This window comes from Phytophthora infestans, genomic scaffold (genome assembly GCF_000142945.1).
Source record: "Phytophthora infestans T30-4 supercont1.30 genomic scaffold, whole genome shotgun sequence".
Lineage (NCBI taxonomy): Eukaryota > Oomycota > Peronosporomycetes > Peronosporales > Peronosporaceae > Phytophthora > Phytophthora infestans.
Window position 1 is genome coordinate 740,231 of NW_003303729.1, and position 13,659 is coordinate 753,889.

The following is a 13,659-nucleotide window of genomic DNA, read 5'->3' on the forward strand; positions in this document are numbered from 1 at the left end:
TTACCACACGTGAATTTGAGTCGATAACAAGTGGAGATTTGGGCCGTTTACCTCGCTGGCGATTCGTTCCGGGGACATGTAGGTGAGCGTTCCCACAAACGTCGTGGCTTTTGCCATCGAGTTTCCCATTTCTCGAACGATCCCAAAGTCCGAGACTTTGACGTCGCCGAAGTGGTTGATGAGCAAGTTGCTGGGTTTAATGTCGCGATGGAGTTGGTGTGTGCTGTGGAGAAACGCGAGTCCTTTAAGGACGCGGAACGAGATGTTGGCTAGCACCACCTCACTGGTACATCCTCCTGTATCGACGATGTCTTGGAGAGATCCACCATCCATGTACTCGACTACAATCGATACATTACCCTCGTTCGGATTCATGAAGGCGTCGTACAGACACACGAGCTCCGGACAAGCCACAGTTTGTCGTGCCGACTCGGAAGCGTCAGTATCCGGCAAAGTAGAGAGATTGTTGTACAGAGCTTTAAGCTCCGCGATGAGTTGATGCCGCTTTTCGTACTCAAAGACAGGGATCACTTTAACTGCCACAAGCATCAGAGACGGAACATGAAGAGCTTTATGTACCACGCCACTCGCTCCTCGACCAAGAACACCGAGCTTGACCAAGTGCTTCTTCGTATGCTGCTGTCGTCTGTCGGATTGAGTACTCGGAACCCCATCCGAATCGCGATCAGGAGAGCGAGTGAGTCCGGTCTGTTTGATCTGGAACCCCACAGCATCAAAGGTTCCCGACGCCGACAAGTCGTACGATTTCTCCAATCGATCGGTACTGGCCGTGTGAAGATCTAGTTGGAAATCGGCCCCAAGGCCTTGAACGAAGTTGCGCTGGATGCCTCGCTTTCCAGAAGACGAGAACGTTGGTGACGACGAAGAGCCTGGTCTTAACATGAAGCCACTGGGATCCGAATGCTTCGGACTGCCTGCTTGACGACCTGCTCCCTGAGCTGGCGGACAAGCAGCGTTAACCTCTATATGTAGATCCGAAATCTCCAACTTGATCTGAGCAGGACGTGGACGTCCAGTGGGTGCAAACGCCGTGTCACTACTCTTTTTCTTCTCAGCGACTTTAGGCCTTCGACTTTCCTCTGCTTCCTCCTCTATGTCTGTCCGCATGGATCGAATACGCCTCATATCGTTGGCTAAAGACTGCACACTGCGTGCTGCGTGTATAGCAGGATCTCCGGGATGGTCCATCTTGCTCTCAGACGAATCTGCTGGACGGTGTCGATCAAAAATTCGGACTTCGGGCTGCCTAAGCTTGGACTCTTTCATGTCGTCTGCAAGGTGTGATGCACTGCAGAAAAAAGTAAAAACTAAATCTTCATAAGGATTTTTTTTTCTTAGCATACGTTCGTCTCTCATCCGTCGAAGGATCTGAAGAGTCCTACAGTGAATAACAATGCAGAGTAAGGAGGAGAACTAGATGCTGGAAGTGTACTGTAGGCCCGTACCTTAGACTCAGCCTTGCTCTTGGTCGCCTGTCATACCCATGTTATATAAGAAATTCTTTACCGAGAACACTCAAGACATATCACACCTGCGGCTTGGCCTCCCATTGCTCGTCACTCGTTTTCATGTTCAACGGCAAAGAAGAATTGATATATGACAAAGACATTTGTGCACTTAGGTCGTTACGTTCGAAGCGACGCGAAAGATTCCAATTCAAACGGCATTCTACTATTGAGCAAGTTGAAGTTGTCACAGCTGTAGCATACGCCGCAGCTCAGCGACCCGATCTCGAGGATATGGCGGGTGGTGGGCGACGAAGGCCTCGATAGCGGCTTTCCTAGCGCTCAGCTCCTTCTCAACGACGTAAAGATCCTGCACGCGCTGCTTCACTGCAGCCTTAAAGTCTTTGGGTTTGGGCATCTTGCCAGTGTGCACAGCTTGCTTGATGTCGACTATTGCGAACGGGATCTGCTTCTTGACGAACAGCTTACCGTTCTTGGTCTCCAGCCACTCGTGTGCTGCAGTTGCAGCGGCTTCCACGTGTGTGTCCACGTGCTGCTGCTCTTGCGCTTTGCGGCTTCTCTCCGCGCCCTCGATGGCCTCACGCCAGAGCTTATCCGCTTGAGGAACTAGCCGCTCCGATAATTCCAGCACAGCGGCCAGTTGCTCTTGATCATACGCAGAGTCCTCAGCTCGAACGAGATCCTCGTGGCGTCGGATTCGAAGCATTTTAAGGCGTAAATTACACGTCGAGTTAACACCGACCAGTAGTTCGACCACCGTGAGAGTGGAGAGACAACGATTTCGATCCAGTTGCAGCTTGGCAACGCTAACAGGCTGCAGACAGCATGACATTAGGACCAAGAGCTTAGGAAATTGTGTGTGTTTTTTTTTCGGTCTACTTACTGTCTGTCGCTTGTAGTTTTCTGTGGATAGAGCGACAACCACAGCGTCTGTGTGTTTTAAGAGAAATCGAAGTAGCAACACTTGCGAGGTTCGAGCGCACCAATGCAGGACATTGTCACCGTGGGAATCTCGACGCGCAGTGTCTCCTCCAGCTTCCACTAGCAGTTTTACGATCTCGACACGATTGGCAATTGCTCCAAGTGAGTTTCGACACGCTGCGATCATTGGAGTTGTGAGACTGTACTGCGTGTCAACGGCATTCACGGCGTCGACACAAATCTGCGGAGCGAAGTGGGTCTGCATGAAGCTAACTAAGAAGCGCACGACCTTCAGAGAGCCCACGTAGCTCGCTTCATGTAGCAGAGACTCGCCACCTCCACCGCCCTCGACGCCCATTCTAGTGTGACGGACAAAGTCTTTTCTTAAGAAGAATCGACTTTTGTCCTCCTCCAGGAACATCTTGACGGCTAGAGCGTCATCGGCTGCGATACTAACCCAGACGTTCACGAAAGACTCGCTCTTGGCGTAACTCTCCTCTGCTGGTTTTGACGATGACTGAGCGGTCGTCGCTACCTCTGGAGCTCTCGACTTTGGTCGTTGCTGCTTCTGCTTGTTCACTTCCACCACTTGATGCTGCTTGATCCAGAACTGCTCCGTCTCGTCCTTGATCTTCAACGCCTTCTGTAACCAAGGAGGGTATCGAGGAACTCCTTTGACCGAACGAACCAAAGATGTCGCCATTCTGTCTGTACTTACTATAAACACTAGAGTCGCCTTGACAATAAATTTAAATACGTGTTTTTATTTTGGAAGTGGATAAAGTCACACAATGGGATCCACTTCGAGTCCGGTAATTTAAAATAAAATCCCGAGAAGCAAAAATTCCGACAAAAAGGAAAAAAGGAAAACACCCCTTCCTTCCAGCTCCCCCCTCCTCCGTGTCACCCCCTCCCCCCCCTTTCACCCGCCCCCGACGATTTCCCGCCGTTCATTTCGAAACAGGACCAAATTCGACAAAATGGCGAGCGTCGCGTCGACTGGCTCGGGATCGGACGGCGAGAGTGAGCCTGCCGAGGCACGCTCTCCGGAGATACACGTTCCGGAATCGCGGAATACGTCTACGTGTGCTCCCCCGTTAGAGCAGCGCTGTTACACAACGTGGGGTGCATTTTTTTCGGCGTTGGAGCAGTACCAAGAGCAGACCCACCAAGTGTTCCGTAAGCATACCTCTACAAGTGCTGCATCTAGGAATGCTGAATTAGCGAAGCGAGGCAAGCTGACAGAGACGACAAGAATTCTTGATTCGTTCGACAAATACTACCGGCGACGTTGTTGCACGCATGGCTGGAGTCGGCCCAGTCGGTCTACTGGCAAGCGCTCCAACTACTTTGTCAAGTCGACGGGGTGCGAGGCTCAGATCTCGGTTACAGTGGTGTGGTCAGGAGATCATGGTTTTCAAGTGAAGATAACCCAGCAGAACACGACGCACAACCACGGCCTCGGACCAGACAAGTATAACAACCACCCTGCCAATCGACGTATAGATGATGAAGAGATGCTTGATTTTGTCGACGAGCTACAAGCTGCTGAAGCAAAAAAAGAAGTTGATACTTGCATTTTGGCGGCGTCGCTCAGGTACTAGTACTATCATTTGCTGTTTTTTATTGCTATAATATTGCTGAACTAATCTGTTTCATCTGGCAGGCAAGCAGGTAACCCTACGTGACGTGCACAACATGGTGCAGAAGCTAAAGGAACAACGCCGAGGATCTACTACTGTTGAAGCAAGGTTAGAGTCCAGCCTTAGAGACTTCTGCTTGCGAAAAGGAAACACGGCTACCATCTACGTGGATGATGACAAGTTGGCTCAAGTAATTACTTTCCAGACTCATCAAATGCGGCGCTTTTTTGAAGCTTTTCCTGAGGTTTTGATGATCGACGCGACTCACAACACTAACGACGCCAGATACAAGCTTATCAGTTTCATGATTCACGACGTTTTTGGCCATGTAAGAGCGCTTCACCTATCTTGTACGTGTCTGACCGTCTAATGTTGTTCGTTGTGTTTGTTTGCACGGTGACTACTTGTGACTATTGTAGCTTGTTGACAAATGTGTGACTTTTGTGGCGATTTACTGCGGCATTGTGGTGCTTTGTGATTTACGTGGTCGCGTTGTGGCATTTTGTGGTTTTGGTGTGGCATTTTGTGCCTTTGTGGTTTTTGTGTGACTTGTGGCACACAGGGCCAATACGTGCAGCATGCCCTTATGGAGAACGAGAGTGCAGAGTGTCTTTCCGATGCGATCACATCTTTCAAGTCATTTAACGCGACGTGGGATGACGTCCGTGTAATCATCGTCGATAAGAACTTCGGAGAAATTTCGTTACTGCAATCTGCTTTTCCGGCTGCGCGAATTCTCCTTTGTGTATTCCACGTTGTTAAGTATTTACGGACCGAGATGGCAAAGCGTGTGTACGGACTTCTTGATCGTGAAAAGATCGAAGATGCTGTTCATATGATGCTAAGTGCGCAAACGGAAGGCGAGTATAAAATTGGTCCAAAGTATTTGTACTATATCGTGGAAGGGAAACAAATTTTGAAAGATGAAGAAGTACCGGAGCCGGAGCACGCATTCTTACAATACTTTGACTCGAATTGGCACCAGTGCAGAGAAATGTGGAGCGGCTTTGGGCGTGTTGACGTCCCGCATTTGGGAAACACAACCAACAATCGCCTTGAAGCAGCATGGGGTCATTTAAAGGATGTGTTGAAGCCAACAATGATGCTGGACGAGTGTGTAGATACGCCAATGGTTTTGCAGTCGATAGCTGAACTTGGGAAGCTCAGAAGCAGAAGGAGAAACGACAACGGATGGTGGAGTCTCGTAAAGAAGCCAAGCAACTTGTTCAAGGAACACTAACACCTGTCGCAACGCTCAAGAATGTAGCACGAGTCCTTAACTCAAGCTTCAGCTACGAATCAGCAAACGAGTTTCTGTCAAGCGTAACCGTGATAGTTTTAGGTCCGAGGAAACAAGCGATGGCCAAGGTTGTTGCCCCACATGAGTAAGAGCCACATCGCTGAATCGTCTCGCAATACCCGCCGGACTTCGTGAGTACGTTGACCTTGACAAAGAGGCCGCAGCGATTGCCATACAGAAGATGATACTACCGCTGACGAGGCAGACGCCATTTGGTAAGGTTCTCAAACGATCTCTTTTGCTTTTTCGTGATGACGAATGGATAAATGATGACTGTCTGCTGCATGCAATGACAACAATTCAAGAAGAGCATGGCACAACAGGAATAATTTCACCCGCATTCTGTGGAACGGCTAACGTGGAGTCACAGTACACGATAATTGCCGCAACTCAGCCATTTCACGCAAGCAGCGAGTATGTACTACTCCCTATCCATCTCAACAACAATCATTGGTGTGGAGTAGTTTTTGACATTAAATCACAGACGCTTACCTTCTTCGACCCGATGCAAAAGGCGGATCAATATGTCGAGTGTGAAAATATTGTCAAGGATCTGTTTTCCGACACGACGGAGGCAATGATATCAAGACGTGAGCACCGCATGAAACAAAAAGACATCACCAACTGCGGTCCGCTAGTTCTACTGTTTTTCGAGTGCGCTGTGCGTAATTTAGCGCTGCCGACAACATTACCGAAGAACCTCTTGCGCTACATCAGATTGCGTTTTCTGATGAAGTCGCTTTTCGCCTAGGTTCAACTAGCGTTCAAGAACGTGTATGTGCCTTTCAAACGAGATATTGAATCAACCTTATGTGAAGCTGCATCTTATAAGTAGCCACGAATATGTCTGCATATCTAGGACTGAGGCGGCCGGCACGTCGTCTCCTTTAAGAACCATAAATGCTTTCGTCTTGCATGCGTGTTCGCAAGCTCGCGCGCCCGTTTTTCGATTCTCTTCATGACCATGCAGCATGCCGTGCTGCATGGGATAGCGTAAGCACTTCTCCACCATGTATCTGCTTTCATGAGTCCATCAGCAACCGCTACAAATCTCCGTGTCCGACCTAGAACCGCGTTGTTGGTACTGTTACCAAGACACGAGCTGCGCGGCCATGCCCATAAACATGTTCTTACGTCGACTCTGCGGTGGTCTTGACAGCGCTGTACGACTGGGTGATACCCACATTGCATGGCTCTCGGGCACTTGGTCACATGTTTAACGCTGGATAGCTTGTTCGAGACCTTCAGCACGGCGGCACAGCCTTCATGCAAAGCAAATCACGTCGTGACGAGGACGTCCCCTCCCCGTGCTACTTGCATCTCGGACGCTTGCTTCCATCGTCTTCATCCGTCATTCCTCGCGCGTCCGCAGCGCCCGCGTCGCCTCTCACTGCGGCAGAAATCTGACTGCGCGAAGTCTTGCGTACAGTCGTGCAACACGACCATTAGCACTACATTCGCAGCACATTTCGGTATGCGCAAGCACGCGGCACGGGCTATAATTATTAAAATATATCGGGTAATTTATTTTGATAGTGTGCCCTTTTGTGGCTTTGTGACGCTAGTATTCGCCACACAAGACGGAGTGCCGTGTCTGTGTCACTAATATGCGCTTAAGTACGAAGTCACACTCTTATTGTGTGACTCTAACACTGGTCTTTTATTTTTACTTGACCGCAATTTTGTCGTCGTCAAGGCTGGCCCTAATACGTGTCACAAGGAATTCGAAAAAAGTGTACTGATTGGATTAAACACTAGCGGTCCAAAAGAAAGAGACCACACCAAAATAAGTATCGTTTCGCAAAAAAAACTTTTCTCTCCTCAAATAGATATCGGATGCCACTACAGTACTACTGTAAGAGCTTAGATTCACAGCATCTAAGTCATTTAAAAATTAACAGCATTGTGAGTGGAGCATCGATACAACGGAGAATGATCACGGTGGCCGTGCAGGACGTCTTCCGTGGCATGAAGTATAAAAATTTGGTGATTGTCCCTTTTGATGACTTTCTGGCAGGATTACCGAGCTTTTCACGGCCTACAAGTGAGCTACACCACTGTATAATTGATCATGTTATGCGCTACGAAGATGAGCTGGCTGTAACATGGCATGAAATGCGGTATATCGTAGCTAAATACAAATCGCAATGCTACAAAGCTACAGCAGAAACATACACTTGTCACTATAAGATCCTGAAGTGTCAAGAAAGTGACGAAAAAATTAATTTCGAGCTAGGGGATCATACGATGGCCGACGATGCTCCACCGTCCCCCATTGCATCTAAGCTGACCGCCGAGATGAAGTCCTATCTAGATGTCAAGCTAAGTGACTCTCCGTCAATGGTAGCGCAGGCACTGTACGCATTCTTGTGTCGTGAGATAAAGGATGGGTGTATGGGCAGACCTACCCCGCTGCTTGCACAGGTCCAAAACTATCAGAAAGGATGGCGGCGTAAGAACCGACCGGATTGTATAAACACTGTGATGGATTTTTGCCATCAGCGCATGTACGGCAGCGAACGCTCACATTCTTGGCAACAGACCCAATTGCACTGCTAATATTGTGCGACACAAAAGTTGTGGACGGCATTGTGGAGCCTACTCTCAGCACGGGGTCTCAAGGCAACCCATTTCGCAGTGGTTTGACATGCAAGCGGCTTTTAAAGCGTTATGTTGAAGTTTAGCAGGACCCGTCTCTAACTACCCCACTGCACATGGACACAACCCACAACTGTGTGAAGCAGAAGTACCCTGTTTATGTATTGGGCTTTTCAGATTACAGTGGAGCCTTCTTGCCAATTGTGTACTGGTGCACATCTCAAAGGTGCAAAGTGGTACTTTTCCTGTTTAAAAAGAGTCATGTTGAAGAAATTTGGGGTGCCATTCTCGCCTGACTATGTCGCGGACAGCTTGTCCGACAAGGCCCAACAAAACGCCTGCCCTGCAGAGTTACCTGGAACTACCATTTTGATGCGTTGGGCCCACGTAACACAGAATGTGTTTAAACATGCACATGATGCAAAGCTTGATTTGATTTCGGTAAAGATGATTTTCAGGAATCTTTACGATTTGCACATTTCACGCGTTGAACAACAGTATCTTCGAAAGCGAAAATTAGTTCTGAGGTCATGGCGCGGCGCCGGTGAGCTAAGTCCTCGTTTTCGGCGTGTATCAAACCACAGCGCATGTATCATCAAAGATGAATTTTGTCGATAGAGCAATTGTGTCGAAAAGGTTGCTTGCTGCGTATCGAAAGACCGACAAAAAAAGTGTGGGATGCAGAAGTGGTACACCGTGTACAAGATTCGGTGCTCGTGCGTGTGGCTCCGAAGCTCGCTGGTTTTTTCCAGGACAGTACATTTGAGGACTCTGTACCACCTAAGTCAGCGTGCACGTACGAATCCAAAAACGACGCTAGGATCATGTGGGAGAACATGCCGACCGGTGGATGAATCGTAGATGCAGCCGGTCGCACATGCATGTGCCTCTGCTGGAACAAAGATGGGGTTTGCTGGGCTCCCTTGCCCTGGAATTCCCATGCAGTCGCAGAGATTCGAACGTCCGGCTCACCAGCAAAGATCGGTGCGGAGATCGGCTGGGGATGGAGAAGATGCAGCTGGTGTCATAGCGGAACCGGAAGCAGGTTTCCCAGTGTATGGTCCAGCGACGTTGGCTGATAGCCAGAACAACACGGATACCAGAGCTGATGCGCCGCGCAATACGAGTGCTGATTCGATTAGTGACGTCGTGGGTGTAGTTGTTGCTGCGGCCAAACAATGCGAAGAATCTTTCCTTCATTTGCTGCGTTTGGAGACTCCAGTCACTAATACTCTGCGTAGGTCCTATCGGTCTAGGACTCCCACGCGTAGAGCACGTGCGGCAAGGGCTCAAAACAAGCGTAGACGCAGGTGAAGGATCGGCCTTATGTTTCGAAAGAACAGGCTCCGCTCCGATCATTGTGAGCCGATCATACTCTATAGCTCTCTACGTAACATCTGCCAATCATTTTTCTCTTTACATCCATATATGCACTTGCACTGCAAGTTGCAGCTCTTGTTTGTTGCCACATTTAGGTTCTTGCGCCAGCAGGCCGAGAAGTACCTGAATACATGTGAGGCCGCATCTCCCAGAATAGGCCATATCAGACCCTACGTCTACTCTCTTCATGAACTATGACGCTGCAGTTCAGACTGTCAAGCCTCGAGCGTCTCGTCCTGGCTTTCGTAAGCGAAGGTTCAACACGTCATGGTGTAATCCAGTCGTGGGAAGGGGGCAAAGGAGCCAACGTCCAGCTCAATCTACTTATGCTTCCAGCAGCAAACACGCACGGAACTCAGCGCCCTCTTCGTCACCGCCTCCTCCTGTCAATACCAACACAGTAATGCCCCGTCGAGCGAATCTGAGCGATCCGAATCCTTTCTACAACGACATTGCGCCGTTGTACGCCAAGTTCCTCAACTCAACAGACGTCAAGAGGGTTTTGAAGCAGTAGCAACGATTTTTTACTAGTTGCATTTAGCAGTTGGTTGCTGGTAAAGTCCGAGTGTAAGGATTCCATGGCAAGGTCTTAGGAGAGACGAATGGGAACTTGCCACCGCAGAACTCTACGACGGATAGAAGCTTCATTGCGCCAATGCTGTCCACGTCGAAGTACACGAAGATGTGGATCACTTCCTTGTCGGTCATCAGCCCGCGAACGGCGCTGTTGGCAGGGAGAGCAGCTTCTGCTGCGACGAACGCCGTGCGGAAGTCGTGCAGTCCGATGTATTCGCGCTCTTCCTCCTGTTGTGGCTGGTCTGCTCTGGCGTCCGATCCGTGTCTTAGCGTGTCGAGAAGACGTCGAGTCGTATCGGGATCTCCCTTAAGCAGAGTCAGCAGCCCCCTCAACGCTGAGCGTTGGTGCACACTGGTCGATTCTTTCATCGTGAATGGCACCAATCTCGGTAGCTTCTCCGTGGCGCTTGGTCGGGTCGTTGAGCTCGTTTGTGAATGTGCTGGACCGACCAAAGGCGTTTCTCCCGTCCGAGACAGTCGTGGCAAAGTTCAAGCCACGGATTCACCGCTTACAAGTACCTGGTGACAGTCGTGCTCTGTACTAGATCCGGTTTCATTTGGTCGATGCTGTCAGTCTGTGCCTTCGTCAAATGCTAATATTTGGGTCCACATGACGAGCCAGAGAGCCATCGCGTCCTCGAGGAATCGGCTCCTTGACTAGCGCCGACGTGTCCACCGGTAGGTACGAACTCGCTATCGTCGTGAGTGCTGCTTCGTGGCAATCGAGTTGTTGCTCCTCTCGTTCGCGTGCACGCTGCTTACTGTGAAGACGCTGGGCAGTCTCAGCTAAGAGCTGGCCACGAAGAAATTTTCGAGGTCCAGACCCTGGCTTAGCTGCCGCGTAGCCGGCGTACCGGTGGCTCGCTCGGAGTGTAGTTTCGAACAGAGGTGATGTGATCTCGCTGGCATGACTGCTGCAAGTGATCGTTGCAGGTTTATCATCCAGGAGGACACGCTCGTATGTCGGCTCGATCCAAGACTCCTTTCGATCATGACATCCACAAAGAGCAGCAATTTAAAAGCCCACAGCTGAGAGGCTGAGAGCGATAAGAAAACTACTTTCCTGGTGCGAAGTAAGGTGCTGGTACCTTTCGACTGGCGTTGCCGGTCTTGTCACGGAGAGCGTCTTCCTCGACCCAGCTGCCCACTAGAGAAGCCTTATTGTTCCTCACGTTGTACGTCGTTGGTAGGGACATGGCTGTGGCGATCGATCGGACTACACACAGCAGTGGTTGTAACTACTATGATCTCCACCACGTGCCAGCTAATTGGAGCAAAAGTGTCGATTAAGAAAACGGGGTTCTCTTTAAATAACTTGACAAGTCTGCTCGTCACCGTCATTTTTCTTTAATCTACAACTTTAGTTTGATCGCTCTTCAAAATCTATCATGTCCACAGCAAACGTGACACGAAAGTGGCGGATTTCGGAGACCCATGCGGAGCTGCCAATTAAGAATCACAAGTATGTGAAAAACAGCACCGATATGTACATGGTCAATAAGCGCATCGACAAAATTGCGAACTTCGATGCTTTCGTCAACCTCGAGGTGCTCTGGATCAATGACAACCCGGTATGTCATCTGTGCAGTTGGTTTTCCATTAAGATCCTTTCTTTGACGACCTGCCAGATTCAGGAACTGGACGGACTAAGCGGTTGTTTCTGTCTCAAGCACTCTACGACCACAACAACTGCATCCGGTACGTCAAAAGTGCGCCTTGTCGACCTGCTCGCCTCGATAAACAAGTCTGCTTCTGGTCCTTTAAACAGCTCGCTTAAAAATTCCCGCAGCTACTACGACCGCAAGGCGTGTGCCGAGTTCATTAAACGCTTCAAGGTGGACCAGGCGATATGGAGGTGCAGGACGTACTCGACTGGCTCAAGATTGACATTGGACGCGACATTAAGCTCATGGAGAAGTGGCTCGACTCAAGCCGCAATGAGCGTAAGGAAATCGAGAGCGTCAATGACAAGGGTAAGGAGATCAGCTGGGACGAAGACCCAGTTGATCCACTGGATCGTATTCCTGCACTCAAGGAGATTCAAAATAAGATGAATCGTCAGAACGGTTCGTCTTCCAACCACAAGGGCGGCAACAATGAGGCTAAGTTGGCTGACGCTGTACACCCGTAGGAGCAGTAAGCTCAAGAAGAACATCTCGGAGATCGACTCCAGACTACTCAAGGACACCAGCGTGACTGTCCACTCGGCTGCGAGCGAGGATGCCGTGGTGAATGCCACGCCGGCGGAGGAAGTGAAGGCCGAAAAGGAAGAGGAGGCTGCCGCCTCGACCGAGGAAGAGTTATGATAGCTCCAATACTCCGTCCAACGCATCGATCTCCTCACCTTCTTTATTCAAACCATCCTATTCTTTTGCATTTTTGTATCGTATAATCCAGGTCGTGGTCGTCCCCTTTGTTGCTCGTTTGGTTTGCGGTACATCGCGTAAATTGTAGTCTTGATACGTCTCGGTGGGGTTATTGTAGCGTATGATTGGATCTGCAGTAAGATATAAGTCATTGACGACGAAGAAAGACTGACCATGTTGGCCACAACCTCCACTCCGTCCCCCATCTTGTAGTTATTGTCGGCTGCAACGACGACCGTGATGCAGCAAAGAGCAGCTTCATCCAATGTTATCGAATGAAGTTATTCGAGCCGAATTGCCACCGACAATTGAACCTATAAAACCAGTTCAGCCACACATGGACAATGCTTCCATACAATACATGAACATTAAATGCGCAAATGCTGTTCTTCAGCGGTTGAAGATAGCGACGTTTTTTTCCGTTCTAAGGTTTAGCTTGGGACCATACAGTATAAGTGCCATTACCAGTGTAGTTGCGATTGTATGACACTGTGCATACTCTGTGAACGTAGTGTTTTTATCGTTTGTGTTGGTGTGAAGTTCCTTCACACCTTGCATGTGTTCGTTTCTAAAGCGAAACACAACCATACCGATGGTGCGTGCAATCCGCCACTATTTTGGTCCCCCCCCATCGCTGGATTATTTATACATTTACGTGTGTCCAGTCACTGTATTAGTTTTTTGGTCTGCTCCTCATGTAGGATGTGTACATTGTTTAATCGGTTTGATCGTAGAAACACGTACGTACCCGAATTATGCAATACAGCTACACGATTCATGCGTCGCCTAGCTCACACTTATAGCATATTGATCGAATACGATAGTTCACTGAAGAAGGAGTCAATGGTGCCCTCCATCGAGAACATTATGAGCCACTCCGATCTGCTCCAGCTGCTAGTGCTGATGATTGGAACGCTAGGGAACATGCTTTTGATTTAACCGGTCACCATTGCAATAAGACGAGTTTTACTTACTGTTACGAACAATATTTATTCTGTTTGACATTGAAATACACAAGAATCGCTCTCGCGCAGCTGCCGCCCCAACCAGTGGCCCAAGGCTTGGTCGATAGGTCCACCAATCAGCGATCTTGGTCTATTCTCACATATTTCTCTTTCGTGTAAAGGCAAAGCCGCATTTGCTAAGAAGCCTTCCCAGGAGCCGGCAAACTGTACTTAATATTGAATCACATCTCTCCGATACACTCCAAAGATGGGTCGAGCGTCAGCAAACGGGGGCGCATGTGTGTAAGATTAGTTTCCGCCATTATTGAACGATCTCACAAAGCCTCGTTGGAGCGGCACACTGTCCGCCATTGGTTTCGAAGCGGGGTTTAAGTGGCTGCAGAATGTTAGATCAGAGCTACCAGCTACAGAGCAAGAGTGGTA

At 49.3% G+C, this 13,659-nt stretch overlaps 4 protein-coding genes across 4 annotated transcripts; all 4 read right to left on the minus strand.

Moving 5' to 3' along the window:
* On the minus strand, positions 1-1,146 carry PITG_13814 (serine/threonine protein kinase; the record flags this gene model as incomplete). Its single annotated transcript, XM_002899452.1, has 1 exon — positions 1-1,146. One exon carries the CDS (start codon positions 1,144-1,146, stop codon positions 1-3), a length of 1,146 nt encoding a protein of 381 aa, XP_002899498.1.
* Positions 1,147-1,713: 567 nt separating this feature from the next.
* On the minus strand, positions 1,714-3,111 carry PITG_13815 (uncharacterized protein; the record flags this gene model as incomplete). Its single annotated transcript, XM_002899453.1, has 4 exons — positions 1,714-1,974; positions 2,017-2,283; positions 2,371-2,887; positions 2,960-3,111. 4 exons carry the CDS (start codon positions 3,109-3,111, stop codon positions 1,714-1,716), a joined length of 1,197 nt encoding a protein of 398 aa, XP_002899499.1.
* A 6,659-nt stretch (positions 3,112-9,770) lies between these two features.
* PITG_13816 (uncharacterized protein) lies at positions 9,771-10,274 on the minus strand (the record flags this gene model as incomplete). Its single annotated transcript, XM_002899454.1, has 3 exons — positions 9,771-9,856; positions 9,947-10,147; positions 10,259-10,274. 3 exons carry the CDS (start codon positions 10,272-10,274, stop codon positions 9,771-9,773), a joined length of 303 nt encoding a protein of 100 aa, XP_002899500.1.
* A 184-nt stretch (positions 10,275-10,458) lies between these two features.
* Positions 10,459-11,101, minus strand: PITG_13817 (uncharacterized protein; the record flags this gene model as incomplete). Its single annotated transcript, XM_002899455.1, has 4 exons — positions 10,459-10,472; positions 10,521-10,816; positions 10,858-10,884; positions 10,965-11,101. 4 exons carry the CDS (start codon positions 11,099-11,101, stop codon positions 10,459-10,461), a joined length of 474 nt encoding a protein of 157 aa, XP_002899501.1.
* Positions 11,102-13,659: the final 2,558 nt, after the last annotated feature.